We start from the raw sequence: 27,197 nt of genomic DNA, 5'->3' as shown, positions 1-27,197 counted from the left end.
TCAGCCTCCACTCCCCAGCTGCACTTGGGTGAGGTGCGAGGTCTCCAGGTGCCCATCCAGGCCTCCTGTGCAGCTGTGGCACTCAGCTGTCACCCACTCAGGCCTGGGAGGGCGTCTGAGCAATGGCTGGTCTCTCCTCCTGTCATCTGGGGAGAGCAGAGACTGGGCATCTGTCATCCAGGTGTCAAGCAGCCCCTGGAGGTAACAGGGAATAAAACCTGGGCAACCCGCATCCCCCTGGAACAGTCCAGGACACGGCCTTGGCTCTCGGTTTCTATAGACCCAGGCCTGGACCAGGAGCCCTCAAGGTCCTGCCGTCCTCACGGTGGCCACCAGGGGGCAGCACCTTCCCCGCAGAGGCAGGCAGCTCTGCTCACCCTCCACCCTGTCCACCCAGGACCTCCCTTGTTCTAGCTGCTAATAAAACCGCAGCAACACAGAAAGCCCCACAGAATCCCCCGCACTGTTGCCAGGAGCACCCCAGAGAGCACCGCCAGGGTGCTAAGGGGCGTCCAGTTCCTGTTGAAACTGCAGGTCCTGCTGAGGAGTCCTCTGCTGTCCCTGGACAGTTCCTCTTTGCCCTTGAGGGGCAGTGGTCAGGTGGCCTTCCTCCGCTAACTGGGTGAGGCTGGGCTCCTGCCTTCTTGGCACAGGCTCACCAGCCGCGGGGGGGCATTTTGGGAAAACAAAGTCGGCCTCAGCGAGTTCATTTAAGATGTGATCATGACCTCCAGATGGTTGTCACGGAAGCCTCTTCATTTTTTCTGGGGTGGTTATCTGTTTTGAAACTAAACTCAGCCAAATTCCTACTCTGAGCTGTTTTGTAAGAGCGAAAAGTTGAAATCATAAGTTAACAGTCTGTAATAATAACACAGCTCAACCATGGTATTTACAGTTTCCATAAAAGAAGTTACAAAAATGTGAACTTGTAATTAGAAGGTTTCGTTTTCTTTATTTTATTTTATTTGTTTATTAGCTACACATGACATTACAATGATCTCGGCAATTCATACATTTGAATCATTGGGGTATAATTTCTCATGTTTCTGATTGTACAGATTGCAGAATCACACTGGTCATAGAGTTTTCACCTTTCAATACTTTTCACTTTAACATTTCAATAAAATGAAAAAAAGAACTGACATAACTTACTACGAAAAAATGTCAAAAACTTTTAATGCTGAAATTTTCCAGATATTTTTCTTTCCTGTTATTATTTGTGTCATATTTGTTGTTTTTATGGATTCAATGCTAGATCATCGGGGTGGGCTTCATGATCAACCCGCCCCCACCCTATTTAAACCCCTGCTGTGGAAACTTCTATATATCCTGATATGAGTACACAGGAGCACACACGGTATGCCTGTCTTCGTCTCCAAACTACTTTGCTGTGGTTAGACAACGTGTCCAACTTTTTCTACATCAAAACTGAGCAAGTTTAATTGGTTAAAATTAAATTTTACTGATCTCTCTCTTTTTTTTTTTTTTTAGAAACAGAATTTTGGGTCTGGGGTCGTGGCTCAGTAGTAGAGCACTTGCCTAGCACATGTGAGCCACTGGGTTCAATTCTTAGTACCACATAAAAATAAATAAAATAAAGGTCCATTGACAACCAAAAAAATTAATAAAAACAGAATTTTATTCTAATTTTCCTCTCAAGTATAGTAGTTTGGACAATCCATTCCTTCCTGACTGCCCCCTGGTATCTGGGGGTGAAGGGGAGGAGGGCCTCTCTTTGTTTCATTCCACTGACCCCAAGGGGCCTCCAGAGGGACGGCAGGGGCAGGCACAAGGCCCTGCTCCTCAGGGCGGCAGGATGGTGGCCTGGGTGGCTACCAGCCACCTCCCTAAAAAGACCCCGCTCTCTGGCTCAGACCCTTCCTTCCAGTGATAAGAGGGGCTGCTGGCCACACTGCTCCTGGAGACAGCCAGGGTCATCTCCATCTCTGGGGTAAAACAGAAGATGGTCTGGTGGCCTTTGTGGTGACGTGGGTGGGGAGGTGCAGACAGAAGGGGCGGAGCTGGTCGGCGCCCTACGCTCAGTGCAGAGAAGAGCACAGGTCGAGGCCCTGGGGCAGGAACACATTGGTACTTGTGGGGTTTTCGTCTGTGTACATTTACTGAGAACATATGTGGCATGTCCGAGGAACACTACAGCCAGAATTCAATGAGCAAGAGGGGAGAGGGAAGAGCTGATCCTCCGAAAACAGCCAGGGGTCAAATGACGTAGCCCACAGTAGAGCTCTGCAATTTGTTCCATGTGATGGGAAACCACTGGAGGGTTTTAAATAGGGAATGCCATGAATTGTCTTCTAAAGGGAATAAATAGTAATAAAGAATGATGAATACCCACAAATCCACCCTCTCCTGGGACCCACTATTCTGCTCTGGGTGTTTTTCTTAGTACCTTGGCTGTGCATTTTGCCACCTTAAAATGATATGTATCGCATTGTGTTGCTTAGCATTTTATAAGTAATATCAGGCTACATATTTTTCTTGCCCCTTGTTTGGGTTGATCGGCCGTTTGTGAATTTCTACCCTGTTGAGATGTCTAGTTCTAGCTTGTTTGTTTGTGGCCACCACCTAATATGATGTGTATGACATCCCTATTTTATACCCGTCTGTTGACAAGCATTGGTTCCTATATTTTTCAACTGTAAATGCTGCTGCTGTGCACATTTTTGTTTCTTATGTGTACATACACGTTTCTCCTGCAGGTAAATACAGAGGAGTGGAATGTCTGGGTCCCATGATCCACACCGGCTCGACTTGACAAGGTATTACCAAACAGCCGGACCTGGGTGGTTGGACCTGTTTCCACCCTTGCTTGTGCTGAGAGAGCGTTGACCCAGAGCCTCAAAAGCATGTGGTATCTTCACATTTTGTTTTGCCCACCTGGGGTTGTACAGTAGGATCTCGTTTCATGAACTTACAGATCATTCCTGTTTCTCCTCCAATAAGTTGTGGGTAGTTGGTCCTTATTAGAATTTCTTTTCTTTTCTTTTTTTTTTTTTTTTTTTTTTTTTGGTATCAGGGATTGAACCAGGGTGCTTAACCACTGAGCCATATCCCCAGCCCTTTTTATTTTTTATTTTGAGACGGGGTTGCTGAGAGCCATGGCTGAGTCTGTATGGCCCCTGGCATTTTGCCAACAGTATTGATTGACAGGCGCCTCTGCCTGTCCGCCTCTGCCGCAACTTTTGAGTTCTCGCACTATTTTGGAGTTCTCGTGGGGATTTCCGGGGATTCCCCGAGAGTTCCCATTGGTTGGGGAAGTGCAGGAGGAGGGATTTCCGGGAGATATAGTTCCGGCTGGGGGTTCCTGGACAAGCCTCGTGGCGCGTTCGGGAGGATTTCCCCGGGAGCTGTGTGAAGTGTTTTTCTGCGTTTTAAAAATAAAGTTTGTTCCTGCTTCAGTGGCTCGTGATTTGTGCCCAGCCAGACTGCGGCACGGGGTCTCACCAAATTGCTTAGGGTCTTGCTCAGTTACTAAAGCTGATCTTGAACTTGTGATCCTCCTGCCTCAGCCTCCCAAGCCACTGGGATTTCAGGTTGTGCATCACTGTGCCAGGCTGGAGTTCCTCTATGTAATCTGGACACTGTTCCATTCATGGAGCACATTTACATTGAGCACCTTCAGTGCCAGCTATTCATCTTAGGTACTGAGAGTCACTGTGAAAATAGAAGTCAGATGTCTTTTCTCCTTCCAGCTTACTTCTTTATGGTGAATTACACCTCCCTGTAAACCTTGAAGCATATAACGTCAGCTGGTGTCACCCATGATGTTAACAATGTTCAACATCTCTTTAGCATGTCAGCTTGATCATTCATTGTAATATAACTTATTATCCCATCAGTCTTCATCTGTTGGTGCTAGAAACCAGTAACAGCCATGCCTTGGGACCATTATTTCTCTGAAGTTGCAAAATGAAGTCTTTGGAATTGACTAGCTGGAATTCCTCTAGGAAGAACTTAACTCACCAACAGTAGTTGGTAGGGCCACCCAGAACCTGGGAATGCAGCCTTCTTTGAAAAACGGTCTTTGAAGATGTAATTAAGTTTGTGGTTTTTTTTGTTACAGCAGACACAGTAAACGAATACAGCCAATTATGAAACTGCTTGGAAATACAGATTGAAAAGGTAAGGTGTCACATGGCAAAAGGTGCAACTTAGGCAATTGGTGGGGGAGGGTGGAATAAAGAATGTCCACACACTTCTGCCCTAGTCAATGCTTTATTTATCCAAATCACTCAGTACAATTTCACTCTATAGGTTCTTAATCATTAAGGAAATGAAAATCCTTAATGCTAGGCACTGCAATAGATAGAATCAATTCATAGCAAACAATGCTGGATTAATTCTAAGCACTGCAAACACGCTTACTCATGACAGACATTCCCTCCATATGCTAAGCTCAAGTGTCAGAAGATCAAAAGTCTCAGCCTTAGGCTCTAAGTCCAGCAGATGCACACTCACTCAGACCTCTGTGATCAGGTCAGGAACCAAGGCAGGCTTCTCCTGGGGTGGAGCAGCTGATTCAGGAGAGGGTCTTAGGGAGAAGTTGCGTCTCTCACCAGAGTCAAGATGTGGCTGTAGAGTTTGAGAGCAATGAGGAAGGTGCAGAGGATCAGGCAACAATGAAAAGTGTTGGGGTTTCAGTCCAGGTCCTCATCAGGCTCTCCGGCATGTGGGCATCAGTGTCGGTTGTCTGTTCATTTCCTTCACTATTTATACTAAATTTGGGGGCTTTTGACCCCCACCCCCTTTCAACCCCCATCAGCTGCCACTGGGTCTCTCAGTGACATCATTTACCCTGGGTTAAAACATCTGGCCTGGTGGTCCCCACCCTGATCTTTTCACCTTTCCCTCTTATCAGGTGAGAGAGGCCTGCCTGAGACTTCACTCTGAGGGTGGGGGGAAGTGACTTGCTTGTGTCTGAGGGCCACACTGGAGGGCTCCGTTAGGCGTGCCTGGTGAGACTGCAGGTTTCAAACTGGAGTTTTTAAATGGAGTTGCTTAGGCTCAGGACTCACATCCCAACACTTTTCATCGTTGCCTGATCCTCTGCGTCTTCCTCCCGGCTCTCAAACTCTACAGCCACATCTTAACCCTGGTGTGTTAGACCACGATGCAAGAAAAGACCACCGACTCCAACTGAAATCCAATTAAAGCAAGCTGGTCATTCCGACCGGCCGGGGCTGTCTCTCCCGAAAACCGCAGGAACAGAAGTGCCGGGTTTCTGTTCTGGCGACTGAAAGGCTCAGGGGTCACTCCAGTTGAACTGGGCTAACTGGGCTGCGCAAAATAACCACACAAGAGGCACAAATACCTTTTTGTTTGGGGTCACTGTGACGGCTCCTCTGACCCCAGGAAGAGAGAGCAAGAGCACGCGCTGACCCCTTTTATTGTGGAGAAGCTGTTCAAATGAGGCAAGGGGGCAGGTTTCAGGGGCTGAGTCTATCTTCATGATGTCCACTGTCAGCAGGTTGACTGACACCTGGGTAGGCCACACCCAAGGACACAGTAAGAGAAGGGGACACACACAAGGCACTTCCATGGAAGATTCTATCCTAAACAGGGCAAGGGGTTATATTACAAAGGAACAGGTGAGCGTAGCTCCACTCATGGGGTTATAGCAGCCATGCACAAGACACCGACCCTCGCACCCAAGAAGAGTGGGGACAGCTCTGCCACATTTCTGTGACTGAGTGCCTCAGCACCCAGCCGGGGAGTGTGACTCAGTCACGTGTAAGGTTGGTCTCCCACACAGAAGATAGCCCTGCAGATCTCTAGGAGCTCAGCTTAATAGCAAAGAAAGTTACAAAAGGGGGGGGGGGTGTTGAGAACTTACAGATAACAGAATTTTGACAAGTATAATACAAAGGCAGATTAATTGTCTATCTGGGTCAGCACTTAGGGAGTAAATTTAGACCCCAACATCATAATTTATGAGGTGCCATTAGAGCCTCAGAGAGGGTCTGGCCAGGGAAAGTCAGAATTTATGAGGCGCACTAAAGTTTTGGAGAGGGTTGTTATCTGGTCAGGGAAAGCCAAGCATGGGTGACTGCAAGGCATGGGCAGGCATTCCAAGCAAGTTTAAAACATCAAAATCCAGCCAAGCTATATAGAAATCCTAATACTTTACAGGAAACAGAAATGAATCCTTTATAACTTGTGACAAGATGGCTCCTGATCTTAAGAGGGAATTAGGCTGGGTTTATCAGGTGAGAGCCGCAACTTCTCCCTAAGACCCTCTCCTCAACCAGCCGTCAGCTCCACCCCAGGAGAAGCCTGCCTTGGTTCCTGACCTGATCACCGAGGTCTGAGTGAGTGTGCATCTGCTGGACTTAGAGCCTAAGGCTTGAGACTTTTGATCTGACACTTTGTTGGCAGTGCTTAGAATTAATCTAGAGTTGTTTGCTGTGCATTGATTCTATCGCAGTGCCCAGCATTAAGGATTGTCATATTTCCTTGATTAAGAACCTATAGAGTGAAATTGTATTGAGTGATTTGAGTGAATAAAGCATTGACTAGGGCAGAAACGCGTGGGGGATATTCTTTATTTCCTCCCCGGACCGTGCAAGTTGCACCTTTTGCCATGGCAACACTTGTTTGTGCCTGAGGGCCACACTGGAGGGCTCTGATGTGTGCCTGGTGAGACTGATACATTGGTGTTTTCATCCACCCATTCCAGTCCTGTTTCTTTTTCTGACTTTGTTGCTTTCCATGGAAACGTTGTCTCAGGAGCCCCTTCAAGGTGGCCCCAGTGCCTTGCTTTTTTGTTTGATTTTTTTACTGGGGATTGCACCCAAGGATACTCTACCATCAAGATATATCCCCAGCCCTTTTTATTTATTTTAGTAATTTTGAGACAGGGTCTCTCTAAATTGCTCAGGCTGGCCTCAAACCTGCGATCCTGCTACCCCAGCCTCCTGAGTCCCTAAAATCAGAGGCACCACCACACCCAGCCCCGGAGTCTCTTTTGACATGATCCCATAGTCTTCCATCGGTTCTTGTTTCTGGCCTAAAGTATTATATAAAAATCTCATTTTTTTCCTAATCGTAGTCCTGGCAATCTTTCTCACCTTTTAATCTCTATCCCCTCCTCCGTGTCCCTTGGAATAGGACAAATAAGGGATATTTGAAGTGATACAAAGGAACAGAAAAGAGACGTTTTAAAATGACAAATTTGTGGCTCAGTGGTAGAGCTCTCGCCTAGCATGCACGAGGCACTGGGTTCAATCCTCAGCACCACATAAATGTAAAATAAAGATATTGTGTCCACCTAAAACAAACAAAAAAAATTTAAAAAATAAATAAATAAAATGACAAATTTACAAATTTTATATTTTATTATATATCAATGCTAAAAGGAAGTTTCTAATTTAGATAAAAGTGAACAATTTTCTAAGTCCAATATGTCCTTGTTCACTTGAATCATCTCACTTCCTTTCATGGATGATGGTTTCTGGCATGTAGATCAGGAACTCAATGGGCGCCCCAGCAAGAGACATGCTTCAGACCCACAGGGTTTCTTAGAGACAGGGCAGGGGGAGTCCACAGGGAAAGTCCACCATTCCTGCCCTAGCTCTTGCTTCCAGCTGGTTAATGCCGGTTTCTTGACTTAGCTTCCCTCTGTTCAAAAGTTCTTACCAAATACTCGAGGTTGTCGTTGATCTCGTTTAGGTAAAACCTGAACTCAGAGCCTAGAATATATTCAATAAAAGAAGAGTTAGTTTAGAAAGGTCAGAACTTGGAAAGTTGTCTTAGAAAACAGAATGCAGGGCATCCAGACACCACTGCCCACATGTTTCTGTCTCCCTCTCCCTCCCTCTCTTCCCCTGTGCTAGGGCTCAAACCCAGGGCGCCTTTGGCATGTTCCACATGCTACCAGAGCTCCACCCAGGCTGCCCACTGTGTATTTAAGGGAAGTACTTTTGATGCCTAGAACATTCTCCATATTCCCACGTTACTGGCTTCACGCATCTTTACTGTGTCTGATGTTAAGCTTGCAAACCCCCAGAATCCAAGGGTGACAGGTTGAAGTAGGTCATACCCTTGGACCTTGGTTTCTCCTGTGATGCTCAGCAGCCCTTGCCTGAGGGCACACAGGTGTTTTCTGACAGACAAGGTGGCTGTTCCGCCTCTATAACTGAGTCTAGTTCCCGGGGCCAGTTCCTAGTTCCTGGACGGGTTGATCGTCTGAGCCCTGCTGAGGCAGAATTCTACAGAACTCTCATATATCACACGTCATGTGACTGAGTTGACTGCAGCCAATCTCTGCTACAGAGAAACCTGAGTCTAAGGAAGGCAGATAGTGCCCAGTCCTCTGTCCTATTACCAGAAGGGAGCCATGATGCAGACCCCATGTCTGTCAGCAAGGGGAGAAGCCCACCTACTGTCTGTGGGGAATCGAAGCAATGAGCCTGACCATCAAGCCTCAGAAGGAGGACCACAGCGGCCATGCAGCAAATGGGACATGGAGTTTGGGGGTACCTAGGAGGGGCATGCAGGGCATCTGAGCCCCCTCGTGGGGATGAATGGGTGACCCCGTGGAAGGAGCACCTGAGATGGGGCACCTGGGACACCACAGGGTCTGTGGGTGCCATTGCAGGAACAGTGGACATTTTACCAGGAAAAGCAGGGGATCTGGCAAAATTTGTAACAAAGAGAGAGGTCAGTGGGTCCAAACTCCCTTTGCTCAGCCTGATAGTGATTGACCCGTGGAAGAGGATGTCCTTTGGGAAGAGAAAGTGTTTTATGTAATACAATACAGGAGAAATTATAATTATTAGCTGCTGTGGTTTCACTCTGTCAGTCTTGTATTGGAGAGGCAAATCAATGAATCAGGAAAGGAAAATGGAAAGAAAAGTACAAATGGGACTTAATTTGTGAGTATGTGGGCAGAAGAGTGGAAATTTTGAAGTTTTGAAAGCTACCTGTAAAGCTGGAGTAATATTGATAGGTAACAGACATTAGAGAATATAAAGGTATCCAGAAGGATTAATAGAAATAAATTAGGAAGACAACACAATCAGACAATGTGTGCAGTTTCCCACGCTTTACAGAGAAAGAGACAAAGAAGGGGAGGTGGAGGGGCCGTGGGGGCAGCAGGGACAGCTCAGGCCTACTCCAGCGCCCTGCCATCTGGTGCCTGGTCCCAAGCCCATGGTCCACTTAGCGACCCTGAGAGGGGGATGAGGGAGCCGGGGGTGGGTTTGTAAGACAGATGAAGAGAAAGGCCTGCAGGAGGTCTTTCAAGTCGGGTTGATGAGCTGGACTTGAGCCTGCGCTTGTGCAGGGCTCCTGGCCATCGTAACCACCACTTCTCCAGCCAAGACCCGGTAGGTGACAGGTCGCGCAGGTGTCCCTCTTGTTTATCCTCTATTCTCAAATGGCCCCAGGGCCTTATCTCTTCCTAAGCCCTGTACGTGGTGGCCCATCCGAGCCCCCCCGCATGAGATGACCCTCCTCTTTCCTTACGATTGCCAGGGATCACCCACCACCACCAAAAACAGAGGGAGGAAATCGGAATCTTGGAAAGGCTCCCGTGCAGGGAGCGCCCACTCACGCTGGTTGGGGAAGTACTGGAAGTTGGCCTCCACCACGCGGCGGTGCAGGGGCTGGGTCTTGCGGTAGTCGTTGTGCAGGGTGTCGTTCTGGAAGTTCAGCAGGGAGTTCTCCAGCTTCCACACCTGCGGGGGACACTGAGTTAGGGGAGACGGCCCTGCGCCATCCTGAGGGGCCAGTCAGCGCCTGGACCAGGGCTTGGCTTCCCGGGGCTCGGTGCCAGGCGTGGCTCCAGGGCCACCGCCCCGCTGGCCCAAGGTCACCCCCGCACACGCTCTCAGTCTTTCTCTGAGTATCCCACAAATATTAGAAAGGAAAGAACTACTGGAAAAAACATTGAGTGGCAAGACCAACTTTGTTTCTCTGAAAATATGAGCTTTGTCCACGTCTCTGAAGGGCCGTTTTGCTGCATGAGACACTCTGGGTTGCTATTCATTCCCCTCCCACGTTGGGGAGTGATCGCACCCCTCCTGCCCTCCCCGCTGCCTGCTGAGCCAGCCTTGGTCCATTGGGACTCTCTTCATGATGACTGCTTTTCCTGTCTCATCGCATTTTAAATATTTCATTTGTCCTTGATGTTCTGTGGTTTCACTGTGATGTGTTCAGTGTAGGGTTTCTTGTAGGTGTGTGTACGCGTGTGTATGTGTGGTGTGTGTGTGGGGGGGTGTTTAATTGACTTCTATCGATTCTTGAGTGTATGACTTAGTGTTCTCTGATTCTTTTTTTTTTTTTTTTTTAACTGACATCTGCTTAGTTTTTTTATTAAGTAGAATGGCCCAGTTAATCAACTCATTAGATTGGTCAAGGCAAGACACTTGAACTATTCAACAGAATTTAAAAAGCAGTTGGTTTTGTAGTAGTCTGGTAATTACACACACACACACATTCACACAAATTGGTAGAGTACTCTGGATATTAGATTCTCCCCATAATCTTGTATAATGCACTGTTCACAATCTGTGGTTTTTTTGAAAATGATATAAATTGGACATGACCAAATTGGAGATGACTGATAAACTCGTAAATATTTGGGAACTTCAGCTGTATTCCCCAAAAGATTTTTTTTAATTATTAAAAAAAAGACTCATATAAAAACACAATATTTAACAGACACCTTAAAAAATCAAATTGTAACTCAATTTTCTACTGTTTAAATATGATTAAGAAAAAAGTAGTAATGTCTACAGTTAAAAAAAAGACAAACTATTAACTGGATGAATCTGGGTTGGGGGAAAGCTATACAGTATTATTGCACTCCACGGATGTGCAGAACTCCAGAACGTGCCAGCACCGAGAAATTGTTTTGTATTGAGGTTTTCCAAAAGGTTAACAAGCCTGCCCAAAAAAGCACCTGGCTGTACTAACAGCTGGCTGTCTTCAGTACAGGCCTTCACAGTGTCCGTCACACTGCTCTTGCAAAGATCCCTTAATGATAGGTGAGGCTATGATTGATGATGTGGAATTGAATCCACGTGCACACTGAGCTTCATTTCATTGTCAAGAATTTGAACAAGTTGTTGCATGGATGGAAGGTGACCAGATTCCAGCTTAGACCATACAGGCACGTATGGTCAAATGCCCCTGTTGACATACACTGGTTCTCATCAGGTTGCTTAAGAAGAAAACCATCCTACATGCATAGACCTTGTTCTCCTGGCCCCACTGCCAGATGCTAGGAACTTGCATGACAAAGAAAGCGAAAGGATCCTTGCCAGCAATTATTAAGCCCAATAATACTAGTTTGAAGACTGACAGGAAAGATGCTATGTGTCTATAAATTGGTTGAGGGAGGTAATTCCCTACTTCGATTCGATGCCTGTGCCTCAGGAAACACAAATTCTGGAACTTGAGCAGTGGCCCTGTGGCGTACTGCCTCTTTAACCTCTTGCTGGGCACACAGCCCAGGTTGGCCAAGTTCTTGCTCCAGACTACCACAGACGCCGCCACCAGGAAAGACTGGGGCTGGCCCGGAGCCTTGCCGCTGGCCTCTCTAATTCTTTTGGAAAATTGTCGGCCAATGTTTCTTCAGGTTGTGTTTTGTTTCTTCCTATTTTGTCTCCCTTCTCCTAAAATTTCAGTTAGACTTTCCCACTGTATTTTCATGTCTTTTAACTTCTTTTTCACATTCCCATCTCTTTTTTCTCTGTGTAGCAATCTAGATAATGTTCTCAGCTCCGCCTTCCAGTTTACTAACTCTCTCTTGAACTATATCTAACATGATGCTAAATTTATTCATTGGATTGTTAACTTCAGTTACTATTTTTTCATTCTATTTAAAACCTAACTTCTACTGTTTTAAGTCTGGTAAGCCATTTTATATGTTTTTTTAATCTTTTCCTCACATGTAAACTTCTTATTTCTTCATATATGTGAAATATGTTAACATAAATGATCTGATAATTTCACTGATATCTTTGTAGGTCTGATTCTGCTGACCTACACTGATAGTGTATTTTTCCTGTGTGTTTTGTGATTTTTTTTTTTCAGTGCTGGGGATCAAACCTAAGCCCTTCCACACACTAAGTAAGGACTCTACCACTGAGCTCCGTCCCCAGCTCAAGTGTAACTTATTTTAATTGAGCTAATTTCTACTGACTTGTGGAAATTCTTAGATCTAGATTTAAACTTAGTTTTTACAGATAATTTACATTTGCTTTTATCAGGTATCTGGGGGCAGCTTCCAGGCTGGTTAGCGACATTTGTTGGGGGGTGGTCCTTGAGGAGGTGGCAATTCTTCTCCAAGGTCTAAATATGAAGCAACCCTTTTAACATGATAAAGAACTAAATTTGGAGCAATCCTTCTTGTGTAAAGGTATTCCTGCTGTTAGCATGGAAGCTCCATGAGGGACCCAGGATTCTTATCATTAGCCACCATGTGCAACTCTCCCAGGACTGGGATCAGGCTCCAGTCCTTTCGCCACATCAACCATAAGTTCCTTGGATTCCCTGATGCCTCTGTTTCCCCGTCTCTGCCACAGCCCTTGTGAAATCACCCATGTCACGCAGGTGACACAGCAGTCTGGTCCTAGCAAATGCCACAGGAGCCCCAGGAGTGGGCATGAGCTGAGGTTCTGGGAGCTCTTGTTAACGAGACCATCAAAGGGAGAAACTCGCCACGTGAGCCCTGGAGTTACCTGAGACCTGGAGAGCTTGACGGAATCTGCCAGCACAAACCAGTGGACATTCTCCGTGCAGGGGGGAGTGGTGAGCGACCCCTCGTAGGTGTAGTAGTGGTAGAGGTCCCTGGGCAGCATGTCCTGAATGTCAAGGCCTCTCAGAATTGTTCTTTGTCCTAAGACAGGAAATAAAGGGACATGAGGAACCTCGGGTGGACAGCTCAGGCTCAGGCCATGCCATGTCCAAGTGTCCTGACTTGAGCACAAGTGCATGGACCCCAATGATTGAGACACATTCCCAGGCGACTGCTTTTGGAAGGGGTTAAGAGCAGACTTTGGGGACAGATGCACTCAGACGCCTCCTCCTGGCTGGGTGGCCTTCGTTGGGTGCTCACTCAAGAGCCGTTTCCTCTCTGTAAAAAGGCATGATTTGACTGGGGGTGTAGCTCAGTGGTAGAGCATTTGCCTGGTTCCAGGGCCAGCGCCACAAAGAATAACAGGGAATAACAACAGGACTGTGTGAGGGTGGAAAATCATGATCTTTACAAAGTGGCTGGCAGAGACCAGCCCACAGGGAAGCACTCAAGGGTGTAGCTGTCACCTTGTCATCACTGTTAGAGGATACATGTCACAATAAATGAGAGAAAAGAATTAGTACTCTGAGTCTTCCGGGTAAGTGCCCTCAAGGAAAGAACAAAACCCCTTGGCATGGGGTTGTGCCAAAGTAGGTGGAGGTTGGAAAGCAGAGCCAGAGCCCAGCTGGGTGCTGGCTGCTGGAATCTGGTCCTGAACTGCTCCTGCCCCATCCCACGGGACTGGGTTCAGCCACAGGTGCGGTGAGGAGACCAGCTCTTCCTCAGGGTGTCTGAAGCCTCCACAATGCCCATACCCATCACTGCACCTAGACAGTCACTGTTCTGTTCATGTCAAGGACATTGGGGGCTGCAGATGTAGCTCAGGGGTCAAGCACAGCCCTAGCATGCACAAGGCCCTGGGTTCCATCCTCAGCACCCCAAAACAAAGCAATATGCGGAGCCCCTTAGCTCAGCATGAGACCATCAAAGCAACAAGAATTTGAGGGGGGGGGTCTTGTCCCACTCGCCCTGAGCAGTTATATGCCTTTTAATGGCAAAAAGAATCAGTTCAGGGACTGGCCCAGAAGGCGGTGGGAATACAAAGTTAAGTTGTGGCTAGCATAAGTCTTAGGTCCGCCTGGCAACACCAAGCAGACAGCTGAAGAAAGTGATCTGGAGTTCAGAGAGAGCTCGTGTGGGCCCACTGACCAGAAGTGGGTTCCTTAACTGGAGGAGGAAACACGTGCACATCCATAGCAGAAGGAGAATATCTGAGGCCAGCACCCTCAAGGGAAAGCCAGAGTTGCTACAAGCTCCTGCTTTTTCCTGCTGGCATTGTTCATGGAAGAAATTAGCCAGGATGTTCTTGCATTCATCCACATTGTCACCGCATGGAGGACCAGACCGAGATTTCTGAAATCCTGGGACCGAGGTCACCAAGAGAAGACAGACCAGTAGTTAAGAGCAGGAGCCAGAGGAAGGACAAGATTAGCAGAGCTAGAGTGGGGCACGGTGGCACATGCCTGTAATCCCTGCCTCTCAGGAGGCTGAGGCAGGAGGATCACAAGTTCAAAGTCAGCCTGGGCAACAGAAGAGATGGTGTCTCAAGATAAATAACTAAGGCGTGGGATGCAGCTCAGTGGTACGGTGCCTTTGAGTTCAATTCCCAGTGAGAGAGAGAGAGAGAGAAGAAGAAGAAGGAGGAGGAGGAGGAGGAGGAGGAGGAGGAGGAGGAGGAGGAGGAGGAGGAGGAAGAAGGGGCAGAGGCAGTAAGAAAAGAGCAGGAAAATAGCCAGTAGCTGAGACGCCAGGGATGGCCTCAGCTGGCTCAGTGGATCGAGGAGCCATCTTAGGGAACATACATACTGGACACTGTTCCAAGGGGAGCTGAGAAGGGGGTGGAATCTGAGAGACTGGTGGCGTACAGAGATTCTTGACTGTGTTTGAATTCCGAGCAGGAGGTACCTACAGATTCGTGTGCTGGGCAGAAGGAGAGTGAGACGTCAGCAATGCAGGAGAAAGAGCGGCAGAAAGGGCCCAGAGAGGGGGCGGTGGCACCCATGGGAGGGGCTCTTTTCATTCACTGGGACAGAAGAGGGGACGTGGAGCCCAGTCCAGAGGCAGGTGGGCTAGGAAGAGGGGAGGGCTCCACGTTCTCAAGGAAGCGGGAAGCCAAGGCGCCAGTCGGCAGAGGAGCTGGAGGAGCCCAGGGGCTGCAGCGGAGAAGAAGGGGGAAGGTGGAGACGGGAGGAGACACCAGGGCTGTGTTTCAGGGTCTGGGTAGGGCTGGTTCGTGTCCGTGGCTACCACGTGGGTGGCTGCAGTTCCCCCGCAGAGCCACGTCCAGCTCCGGCTGCAGGCTCTGAGTGTCGTGGGCTTTGCCAGGGGAGTGTCCAGGGCGTGGAGGTCACAGACACTGGAGGCGTTGGTGTGGGAGTGGAGGGGTCTGCGTGGAGTGTTGGGGGCTGTGGAAGTCATCTGCGCGGGAGGGCCGTGGAATCTCTTAGGCAGAGAGAGGAGAGGACGTGAGGGGGGACTAGCTGTGTGAACGTGAGGCCCACGGACTGGAGGACTCAGGCAGATGGATGGCTGGAGGGTGAGGGCTGAAGGCAGAGTGAGCTGGGAGTCCGGGAGGGGTGGCCAGAGCAGATGAGGTCAAGGCTTCAGAGCTGACATGGTCATAGCTCAAGGTCAGGATTTGGCCTTGAGAGGGGACAGTGACTGAGAAGAGCACTGCCTCCTGGAGGCAGGGGGTAGGAAAACCTGTGTGTCCAGGCCGGGGCTCCACTCGGGAGACTCATCTCAACGTGGGGCTAGGGTGGGCATCTCCCGCTGGGGACCAAGATTGTCCCTGCCAGATGGGGCCAGGAGGTGAGAGTCACCGAAGTTAGGATGTGGCCAGTCGGCCGTCCAGAACGTCCAGTCATGGGAATGGACAAGTGGAGTTTACGAACAGGTGTCTCAGAGATGCGCCCTGCCTGAGCCAAGAGCAGGGATCACGGGACAAGTGAGCTCTGGAAGCTGGGGCTGGGCTCCTTGGCTGGGCCCATGGGCCTCCCCCAGGGTCCCCCCTTCCCCTTCCCCACCCCTGTCTCACACTCACGCTCCTTCCTCTTCCCTCCAGAGGCTGCCCCTGGGGTCCCTTACCTGGGTACCTGATGTCGGCCAAGTGGGAGATAAAGGTGCTGTAGTAAGTGTTCTCAGCATACTCATTGACCTGGGGAGGGACAGAGCCGTGAGCAACGGTGGGGACCACACCACGGGCCCCATCTCGGAGCCAACCGTCTGGTTCTCCAGCTGGCAGCAGAGGAGAGGGCAAGGTGGGGGCAGCCCTGCCCAGTGGCGTCGGGGCAGACAACGTGGCTGTTAAACATTTCCAGGGTACTCTTTGCCATTTTTAGTAATTTGCTCATTGCTTGCTTTAGTGACAAAGTGTACAAATTGATGACAGTCCACATCAGGCTACTGCTAACTTCATTCCAGTGAAACAGCAAATTCACCCCAATATAGCTGTCTCTCTTCCCCTCGCTTCAATTCTTTGAACATGGTTTTCTTTAATTATTTGAATAAACTTACTTTACAGTACTATGTACTAACTACTCTGAATCCACTCAGTTCATTTCTATGGATAATTTTGTTTTCCCCCCTCTCTCCTAACATTATATTTTCCTATTTCTTTGTATAGCTTTTATGTTTTTGTAGAAAAATGAACATTTTAGATAATATGTGGCAGCAATTATCTTAATTATGGGTTTTTTGTTTTGTTAATTGTCCTGAAGCTATCCCGTGTGTGTGTGTGTGTGTGTGTGAATGTGTGTGTGTGTGAGTGTGTGTGTGTGTGTGAGTGTGAGTGTGTGTGTGTCCAGTAATTTGCCTGAGCTGAATCTGCAGGATGGCCTCCCCAGCAGTGTATGGCAGCTGGTGTCTCTGCTTATTTTTTAAATATTAGTTTTATTTCTAGGAGCCACCTAGGAGCAGCAGACGTTCATGGCCAGTAAAGGATCCAGGCAGAGGCTGTGCTCAGCCCCTTGAGCCCTGAGACTTCCACCCCGACTGGCTGCACTACAGCGGGCTGAGACGACAGAGTTCCTCAGCTCCCGCGTGGGCGGCTTTAGCTTCTAATTTCCAGCAGGCCCCGGTGCGTTCTTGTGTTGCCTCTGTGTCTCTCTTACTCACAGGTGTCCCCTGTACATTTCTGACTGGTTCTGCTCCACCCGGGACTGCTACGGTGCTCCTGGGCATGGGTTTTCAACTCTCTGCTCAAATCCAGGCAGTGGAACTGCTGGTTTCCCTGACCAGTCTTGATAAGGCCACCTGGCTGGCCGTGGGGATGGGACAGCCCCCACTGAGAAGTCCACAGACCTTACTGTCCTGACTTAAAATCCCGACCATTTTCCATGAATAGATGCCTTAACTTGTTGTCTGTCTGTGGCCCATTTCCAGAGGACTGAGATGACTGAGTGTCTTGGTACTTTTTTTGTTTTCTGGGTTTTTGTTGTTGTTGTTTTGTGATGCTGTGGAAAGCATTGGGTTTGGTTTCCACAGCTTTGTCCAATTTTAATAGTTACTTTGAGGGAATTCTATTCCTGACCGCTTCTGGCCACCTGGCCCTAACACCCCACCTCTGGACTTTCTTAGAAACGCAGAGGTACTGCCCCTGACTGGTTGGGTTGGAGGCTTCCCACCAGTGGGTCCAGTCGGCCCTTCTGTAGATTCTGGGTCTTTTAAGCCTTCTTGTCCCAGTTTTCTAAGGCCCCCGAGGTCGACACACAGAAGGAGTAAGCAGGGGCTGGAAAAATGGCCCATCTGGCCTTGAGCCAGTCCTTCCAGGACTGAGCCCAGGAGAGAATGAAGACTGTGGTGAGGACACCCCTCACCCGACACGCCCCTGCCTGGACCACAGCCTGTGCTGCCAGTACAGACCCATCTTCCCAGTCCTCCTGCCCACCTCCACAAAGGCTGCCAGGACGGCCAGGCCATCCGACGCGTCCTTGGCTATGTCGTAGCTGTCGTATTTCGCATTGTAGTGGACAACGTGGATCTGTGGGAGTAAGACAGGGCCAGTCAAGGGCAGTTCACACCGACTTCAAACACTTCAGGTTTCCAACACGGGAGGAGAACAGGGAGAGATGCTCCGTCTGAGACCGCACACTGTCCTGCACAAACGAGCCTGCCCTCCTCTCCTACCATCTGGGCTATGAGCCCCATCTAGGAAGACCAGAAATTTCTGCAGGAACGGAAAAAGCACAGGAGGACTCTGGGGAGATGGCAGCTGGAGGGTATTTCCCTAAAACCCCTCCCTCCAGGGAAATAAGTGGGCAGAAGCTAGAGGGACCATGTGAGGACCCTGGAGAAATTAGAAGGAGCAAATTCACCCTCTTGCCCCAGGAGGCCACTGCAATCATCCTGAGGATGAATCTAGGCCAAGAAGAGAGTACCTAATGTGGGGAAATTCAGCTGAAACAGAGCTTGCCCCACCCGGAGGGCCGCCAACTCCAGACTGCAAGACAATGAGGGCAGGGACCCTGCTGGAGCTCCCTGTACAAACCAGTAGTCAATCAAGAGTTGCTGAATGAATGCAAAAGAAACTCGACCACAGAGTGACTTACTGTCACCATTGCACACAGTCTGTTTGGCTATTTTAGTAAAAAAAAAAAAAAGACCAAGGAGCTTGAAGGCCAGAGGACTGACCCCGGGGTCTTCACATACCTCGATCACATGTCTGATCCCGTCAATGGTGTGCTCGGAGCCGCTGACCTCTGAGGACCCGCCACCCCAGTGGTAGTGCATCTGCTTGGCGACGTACTCGGTGCCATCAGGGGCCATCATGCGCATGGTAGGAGGCAGATTGATCTGCACTGGAAGACATAACACAGGGCAGGGAGCAGGGCAGGTGTGCGTGGGCAGCTCAGCCTTCAGATTAGGCAGCTCTTCCCACCCAGGACCAGCCAGGGGCACACACAGCTTAGAGTGCTAGGAGAGGGGTCCCCAAAGAGGAGGAGCAGTGGCACTCAGGACAGAGGGTGAGGTCCAGATGGCCAGGACACCTTCCACCCAGAACCAGCAGGTCACAGGCAGGACCAGGCAGAGGCAGGTCCAGCTCATTGGTCCTGGGGAAGGGAAAGCCACCCAAAAATATAGCTGATGGGTGTGGAAACCAGAATTCCATTCTCTGCCTCCAGCCAATTTTGAAATTTGCAGATGTAGGAGTAGGAAGTGGGGCCTCTGAGGGCTGTTTTGGTTAACGTTACCACCCAGGTGAGGGCTATTTGCAAGGCCAAGTTGAGATGATGCTCTTCTTCATGACACCTTGAAATGCTCACCTCACACAGCCTTCTCGAGTTAGCCCAGCTAAGGTCCCGCTCGACTCGGGCGGTCAGGGGGCATCCCTGCTGCATGGACAAGGAAGCTGGCCCAGGGAGTGGGAAACATGCTCAGAGTCACACAGTTCAACAGGCAGGAGCAGAGCTGGGCGGAGAACTAGAGCCCCATCATCCCCAACCACAGTCGCCAAGATGTGGCTCAGCTTGTCTTCAGAAGATAGGAGACCAAGTTCCCCAGGCAAGCCAGGAACCCGTGCGTCCCTGTGGGGTTTAATGGGACTGTAACTATCAATGGATGCACTAAAATGTTAGGCTCTGGCCAGTGGAAAAAATAAATGGTTCTTCCAGCTTCCTCTTGCCTCTCCTCCTACACTTCCTGTGGGGAGGCCACTCCCGATGACAGCTACAGTTGTTCATCTCACGGGCTTGGACCTTAGGGAAAATTTCATCTTTTGGAATGCAAAGTCCAGAGAGAGACTAAGGAAAATATGTTAGGATGTGATTCAGGACTTGGAAAGGGGCAGGGGCGTCCATCCTGTCGGCCAGGTCTTGCTATTTGAAATCAGTGAAGGTGGCTATAAAGGAGTAAGTCTTTTATTATCATTATTATTTTTTAGTTATAGGTGGACACAATATCTTCATTTTATTTTTATGTGGTGCTAAGGATCAAATCCAGTGCCTCACGCATGGTAGGCGAGCGCTCTACCTCTGAGCCACAGCCCCCCCCACACCATTTTTTAATATTTTTTTTTTTTAGTTGGACACAATACATTTATTTATTTATTTATATGTGGTGCCGAGGAATGAACCCAGGGCCTCACACATGCTAGGCGAGCGCTCTACCACTGAAACACAACTCAAGCCCAGGAGAAAATCTTCTTAAAAAGCAAACATTAGGGGTTTGAGATGCCTGGATGAGATGCCCCTTGCTCCTTCTCATCTAAAGGAGCTGGGAGCACTGGTTAAATTCATCGTGTGCCATGCGCTGAGATACAGGAACTGACCTCAAGGATTTTAATGGGTCCTTAGCAGAGCAGGTGCCTTGTATTTAGAGCTCGAAACTTAGCCAGACTCAAAACCAATATTCACAAGAAAAGAATGGAAATCTTTAAAAGGAGGTGAAGTCAGCAATGTTGAGAGCAGACGGGACCGGGGAGCCGAGGACCAGGCCAGAGCTTCTAGATGACACCCAGTTGGCCCCACACAAGTGATAAGAGATCCTGAAAATTATGTTTCCCCAAAATGCAGTTCCCGGGAGACAGACTGCCTCGGGGCTGAGGTTCCACTGAGAGGCCTGCACAGGCCCGGGGGGAGGAGCAGTGATTCTGAGCCAGCTTGGGGCCGCGTGGATGAAAAGATGGGGCAGACATATCCATCCCCCCAAAACTAACTCGCTAAACCTTCTAGATTCTGTAGAAGGACTCAGCTTCCAGAGGAGGAGACTCCCCTCTTCATGGGGAACGAATTTAACTGAATTCTCATCAGACAAAAAAAAGTCTAACAAAATAGGATCAAGATCTATATGAGGAACACTACAAGACTCTGATGAAAGAAATCAAAGAAGTCAATGGATAGTCCATGTTCATGGACAGGAAGAATCAATATTGTTTCAGTTCTTCCCAACTTGATCTATAGATTCAAAGCGAAGCAAATCAAAATCCTAGCAAGTTATTTTATGGACATTGGAAAACTAATTCTAGGTTTATTGGTGAGGCAAAATACCCAGGAGAGCCAACAGAATATTAAAAGAGAAAAACAATTGGAGTATTGACATTATCTAACTTTACAACTTACTAGAAAGCTATAGTAATCAGGTCAGTGTCCTATTAGAAGAATAGACAATCCCAACAACTGATTGCTTTCTTTTTTTCTTTTTTTTTTTTGAAATGGAGCCTTTCTGGCCTGGGCTCATGTCATTCTCCCACCTCAGCCTCCCAGGTAGCTGGGACTGCAGTTGTGCACATCCTACTTAGCTTTAATCAATTTATCTTTAACAAAGAAGTAAAAGACTACAAAAAAACACAGCAAAGATAGTCTTTTCAACAAATTGTACTGTGCAACTAGACATCTGCTTTAAAAAAGAAAACTAGATACAGACCTTATACCTTTCCCCAAAATCAACTCAGAATGTTCCATACACCTAAATGTAAAATGCAAAACTGCAAAACGCTCAGGAAGAAATTCAGGTGATATTGAGAATGGTGTTGACTTATTTTTAAGTACTGGGGATGGAACTCAGGGCCTCACACATGCTAGGCAAGTGCTCTACCATTGAGCTGTACCCCAAACCTGAGGTACATTTTAAATACACTACCAAAGACACCATCTATGAAATAAATTATTGAAGAACCAGATTCTATTAAATTTTAAAACTTCTGCTCTGCAAAAGCCACTGGCTAGAGAGCAAAAAGCCACGGACCAGGAGAAAGTCTTTACAAACGTATCTGGTAAAGGGTTATTATCCAAAATGTACACACAGAACTCCTAGAACTCAACGAGGAGAAAATGAATAACCTGATTTAATAATGGACAAAAGCCCTGAGCAGACACCTCATCAAAGAAGAGGTGCAGATGGTAAATGTGCACATGAAAAGCTGCTCAAGATCACTTGTCTTCGGGGAACTGTAAATGAGCCCAGCTAGGATATGCCATTATGCCCACCAGAAGCGGAGAGGGCTTCTGACAAAGCTAAACAAGCTCTGCCCTTGTCATCCCGCAACCATGTGCCTTGGTATTTGCCCATGTGAGCTGGAAGCTTGCACCCACACAGAAACCAGCATTAGATTTTATAGCAGCTTTATTAATAACTGACTAGACTTGGGAGCAAGTGAGATGTCTCTGATAGGTGAATGGATACAGGAAAAATGGTACATCTAGACAAGGGAATATTATTCCGTGCTAAAGGAAATGAGCTCCCGATACATGAAACTAAGTCCGAGAAGCCAATTTGCAAGGCCATATACTGCATGACTCCGACTGCAATGCGACCTTCTGCAAAAGGCAGAACTATGTGACAGTAAAACCATCAGTGGTTGTCAGAGGTTAAGTAAGAGTAAGAGGGATGAGCTGGATGCGGTGATGCACGCCTGCAGTCCCAGTGACCTGGAAAGCTGAGGCAGGAGGATCACAAGTCTAAGGCCAGCCTCAGCCACTAAGTGAAACCCTGTCTCAAATAAAAAAGGGCTGGGGGTGTAGCTCAGTAACAGAGCGTCCCTGGGTTCAATCCCCCATACCAAAATAAAAAAGAGAGAAGAAAGAACTCTCTGTACTTTCTGCTCAATTCTAAAAAATAGTTTAGTAAAAATACATGCTAATGTGAAACAATGATAATTTAAGTCACAACTAACAAGTGTTTAATTTCATCATGTTAACGTATCACCAAACTTAGCATTCATCAAAAGTTCATTAGATTTGATATTTGTAGGTAAGGATTTTTCTTCAGTAGAATTCCTGAATGTGCCTGGAGCCTGCTGAAAAGTTATAATTAATTGTAATCAATATAACCAAATAGATTCAAAAGATAAATTTCTAAAAAAAAACCTTCAAAATACTGCACATCAAAAATACAGGGGTGCCAAGTGTGTTGGTGTACCCCTGTAGTCCCAGCTACTCAGGAGGCCAAGGCAGAAGGATGTCTTGAGCCCAGTAGTATGAGGTCAGACTGTCTCTTAAAATAAAAAAGAAAGAAAGCAATTGTAGCTCAGTGGCAGAGTGCCTGCCTCGCATGCACAAGGTCCTTGGTTCAATCCCCAGTGCACACACAAACACAAAAGTTGCCATTAGTTATCCATAGGTTTCAGCGACCCCAGTCACATGTACCTGAGGCCATTGTACAGATACGACTTCATTCCCCATTTATCACTCTTGCTAGTCCCATAAGGACAACTGGTTTTATTTTCTCAGTTGTGCAATACACACCTGTGCGTAGGTGAAATGGCCCAACCTCGAACCCAGGTGGGGATGCTGAGGAGGACGTGACAGCAATCAGACATCTGGGCCTCTGGGCCACTCAGCCCTCAGAGACTGTGACCCTGAGTGAACCTGACCTCCCGGGTTCTCAGATTTCCCACCAAATATGCCCCTTCCTGGGGTTGTCATGAGGCTCAGGGAAGAAGGGCCCCGGGGAGAGTCAGGAGGACACCCTGCCAAGCACAGCGCGGGTCTGACGGCTGCCTGGAGCAGACCCCCCGAGACCCAGCTCTCCCATCGCCCTTCACCCGCTTCCTAACAAGGAACAGAGATGAGAGGTCTGTTTCCAAACCTCTGAGAAATATGGGGCTCGGGAGCTTTGTGCTAACCAGACTCAAGATAGAAAAGTGGGAGAGCAGGGCCGAGGGGCAGAAGCACAGGCAGGAGTGTGGCTCCAGCACCACTGTTGGCCCCACCTGGCTCTTCTGGTTGGGTGACAGTGTGTTCTGGTGACAATAATGGGGAATGATGAGGCCATCAGGGAATCGGGCTTGAAGGCAGTAGCTGCTGGGCTCCAGAAGAGTCACCGGGTTCCGACTTCCCTTGGCACTGCCAACCCTCATGTCCCAGACCTCCAGCTCTGAGCTGCCTTCCCGGTCCCTCTGTGGGTCACTCCTGGCAGGTGTGTGTGTCAGGAGGCCCCTTTCTGCCTTCCACCTGCCAGGGCAGCAGCAGGCTGCGGCTTCCCCGCCCTTACCTGTGTGGCCATTGTTGATCATGGTAAACTCGTCCCCACGGTCCTCCTGGTAGCCCGTCAGGTTCAGCGCCTTCAAAGCCGGGTTGAAGCGCACCTTATTATGCTGCAGGTCAATGGGCGACTGCCTGTGTCCCCCGCAGGCCGGGTATTCCTGCGGCCAGAGGTCCTCTTCCAGTCCCCCCTCTGAGGCAGGAGAGAATGGGTTCAAGGGACGGAGCCCCCAGCAGCACCTTACCAGGCCAGCTGCCTGGGCCTCCCGAGGGGGACCCCACAGGGAAAGCAGAAACAGACCTCTGCAAGGAGACCCGGGGGGGAGGGGTCTAAGTCACCTCCAAAGACTTGGTTTTGGGGGGACTTTGAGGCTAACCTCTAACTCTCCTATTGCAACCACCAGCTCTGGACACCCGACCTGGTATTTTAAAAACGTTGACAGTCTTTTCCGCAGAGCCACTTTCCTGCTCCTTTGCGTTATTTGCGACTGATAAACGCACTGGAGGAACTCGGCTGGGATCACTACCTGACTTCGGGAGGGGAGTCTCCTGGTTCCCTCTGGGTGGCGCAGTTCCTTCCAAGCCCCCGGCGGCAGCTCCCTTCTCCCCACGCTATGAGAACCCCACTCTGCCACTTTCCATGTTCCACATCCTTTTATGGGCCCCCAGGATGGTCAGGACCACCTGAGTGACACCCAAGGATTCAGGTCATCTAAGGAAGCATCTGGTTCAAGGGCCTGGCACGGCTCGCTTAAAAACATGTAAAGCCCAGTGTGGTGGCATGTGCTTGTAGTCCCAGATACTCAGGAGCTTGGGTAGTGGAATGGCTGAGCCCAGGAGACCAGTCTGGACAACAACCTCACACACACACATACACACACAAAAAAAAAATCAGAGAAAGGAAAGTTGTCTTTTTGGAGATGGTTAATAATCACAGGGAGCCAGGTGCAGTAGTGCACACCTGTAATCACAGAGACGAGGGAGGCTGAGGCAGGAGGACTGCCAGGAGGATTGCATGTTTGCAACTAAGCAAGACCCTGTCTGAAAATGAAAACTGAAAAGGGATAGGGATATAGCTCAGTGCTAGAGCACCCCCGGGCGCACTCTAATCATCATCATCATCATCATGGCCAGAGTAATGAAGACCAGTTGTTATTTCAGATGATTTAGCCCCCAAAGAAGGTCTTTGTTTCACTCATTTACAATTGAGGATCCAACCTCTCCTTCCCCCTTTAGGGAAGAGTGGTGTGGTTTTGTGTGTAGCTTGTTCTAAAAATGCTGTTCGTGTTGGGGCCTTCATGGTTTGCAATCAATAGAAAAGTCTGTTCTTTACTTCTCTGTTCTTCACTATTTAATAATTCAAAACAATTTTTAAACAATTCTTTCCTAGGGCTGGGATGTAGCTCAGTGGTAAAGCACTCACCTCACATGCAGGAAACCCTGCGTTCTACCCCCAGCACCAAAAAAGAAAAAATTTTAAAAAAAAACCCACCTCCAAAGCAATTTTTTCCTAGAGGCAAGATGCTGAGACGGAAGCAGAAAACTCTAGCACAGGCTTCTTGAATCCTAATGCTTGGCCCTGGGCTCCTGGCAATACTGGGACAGCCACAAGTATTCCTACACAGCCCTTAAAATCTACTCCCATGCTCACAGAAGCTGGCTGAGCTGGTGGGGGTGGAGGTGACAGATCCCTATCATGGACTCCTCCCTCTTCCTCCACCTCTGAACCATTCCTAGTGCCACCATCAGGTGAATCAGGAAGCCCAGAGTCCTCAAGGCAGGTACTTGGGATCCCCTCTCGAGGTCAGGATGGTGGGTTGGAGCTGCCCTCTGAAGCTCCACTCTATGAGCTCCTCTAGAATGTTCCTGATTCTGTTGTCCTTGTCTCAAACAAAAGGACTCAACATCCCTGAAAGGTCTGACCCTGTCACCGGGGGCAGGTGGACTGTGCGGAGCAGGCTCGTGCCACGTCTGCCTCCTGTGCCAGCAGCAGCTACCCGCCTCCCGGGCCCCACTCCCTGGCTCAGTACAGAAAACGGGGTGCAGTCGGGAGGCCTCAGGGGGCCACATGAAGGGGATCCCGTGTCCACAACCCCAAGGACATGGGCTTCCTTTGTTTGGCTCACATGTGGGCCAGAACCTATGCCAGATCCAAGACTTTAAATTTCATATTTTTGATCTTGTTTGGCAGCCTGGAGGCCTTCCCCTACGGTCAAGATGCTCTGAGTGAACTGCGTGTCAGGACACTCCCAGAGGTGGGAGCTCTCAGTAACCTGCAGTGCCCTCTGTGAGGACAGGGGGGTCCTTTCGGAGAGCTTCCTCTTCCACTTACACAGACCAATAAAGCACAAGGTTTCACAATCAAAGATGGGAGTGGGCTCTCCGACCCCCCAAGTCCATGGGTGGAAAAGGTTTCAAAGCTCAGAGCCTACAGTGAACCAGGGGTTGCTGCCGGGGGAAGTTATTTCCTCTTTTTCTTCAAGGAAGTTTAAGGTCTCTTTGTTCTCCATTCACTGGGAGACAGGAGAAGGCAGCATCTCCTCCACAGTGAGGAGACCCACCAGAGGAACCACCCAGAGGTGAGTGGGCTCCCTTGCATCCAGCCCTGAATTGCCTGGTGTGGCTGCCATCCTCAAGAAGGGGGGACTCCGTTCCTCAGTGTGGGGCGAACCTAGGAAACCCCGCGGGGGTGCCATCTTACCTGAATAGGACCACTCGTGTTGGGCCTGGGCGCCCAGGAGGAGCAGGGACACCAGAGTCACCACAGCCCTCATGACGCTGCAGGTCTGGAAGCAGGACAGATCCTGGGGAAGCTCTTCTTTTAAAGCTCAGAAGCTGTAAATAACAATTTACCACATGCAGCTGGTTGATCCACCCTTTGCTGCACCCATGAAAACAATAACACCCGCCCCACAAAGGCCCTTCTGACCAGGTTCCTTGTGCACACACACCTCATCCCCTCCCCAGGCACTGCCATGTCCAATTAGCCTGTGTTTGGTTGTTCAATGTCCTGACTTGGGAAATTCACTGGAAGGGCACACAGTGCGACCATTGTGGAGGAAGGAACTCTCCCCAGGATGGCCACGGCCATGGCACTGAGCAGCAGGAAGCAGGGGCTTCTCCTAAGCCATGCCACTTCCTCTGCCCTTTCTCCTGGCTTCTGAAGGGGCTGGTTGGGACCTGAACATGTGGCCCGATTCCAATTGGTATTTCCTGGCTGTCACAGAATGGACGTGAGCCACCACTGCAGGTTTATATGACTGTCCTTGGACAGGCTCCTGGGGAAGTGGCCTGGCTCCCCACACGTGAGCAAAGAATGGAGGCCCCCAGCTAGAGGCCTGATGCACTGACCTCCCCTTAGACCAGCAGCTGGCCCTGAGGCTTGGCTCAGGAGCTAGCCTCACACATGCCTTTGGGCCACCGGCGCTTGCAGGAGGTTGAGCATTTCTCGGGGATCC

At 49.1% G+C, this 27,197-nt stretch overlaps 1 protein-coding gene and 1 pseudogene across 1 annotated transcript; both read right to left on the bottom strand.

Annotated features, from left to right (window-relative positions):
- Ca6 (carbonic anhydrase 6) lies at window positions 1–26,513 on the bottom strand. Its single transcript, XM_027947438.1, has 9 exons — window positions 26,441–26,513; window positions 23,750–23,932; window positions 18,470–18,618; window positions 17,709–17,801; window positions 15,908–15,977; window positions 12,705–12,862; window positions 9,573–9,695; window positions 7,654–7,719; window positions 1–195 (listed from the first exon to the last, which is right to left on the bottom strand). The coding sequence occupies exons 1-9, from the start codon at window positions 26,511–26,513 to the stop codon at window positions 1–3; spliced, it is 1,110 nt and encodes a 369-aa protein (XP_027803239.1).
- LOC114102164 (thioredoxin reductase-like selenoprotein T pseudogene) lies at window positions 11,013–11,673 on the bottom strand (annotated as a pseudogene).
- Window positions 26,514–27,197: the final 684 nt, after the last annotated feature.

This window comes from Marmota flaviventris, chromosome 10 (genome assembly GCF_047511675.1).
Source record: "Marmota flaviventris isolate mMarFla1 chromosome 10, mMarFla1.hap1, whole genome shotgun sequence".
NCBI lineage: Eukaryota > Metazoa > Chordata > Mammalia > Rodentia > Sciuridae > Marmota > Marmota flaviventris.
Note: the sequence above shows the minus strand (reverse complement) of the source record. Positions and strands in the feature narration are given on the sequence as shown.

Bases quoted from the DNA above. Each gene is read 5' to 3' on its own strand.
- Ca6 (XM_027947438.1), bottom strand. From the start codon at position 26,513: ATGAGGGCTGTGGTGACTCTGGTGTCCCTGCTCCTCCTGGGCGCCCAG. The intron at 15,978-17,708 runs GTGGGCAGGAGG...GTCCCTCCCCAG, and splicing joins TCCTGGCAGCCTTTGTGGAG to GTCAATGAGTATGCTGAGAA. The intron at 9,696-12,704 runs GTAACTCCAGGG...TGTCCCCCGCAG, and splicing joins TCAAGCTCTCCAGGTCTCAG to GTGTGGAAGCTGGAGAACTC.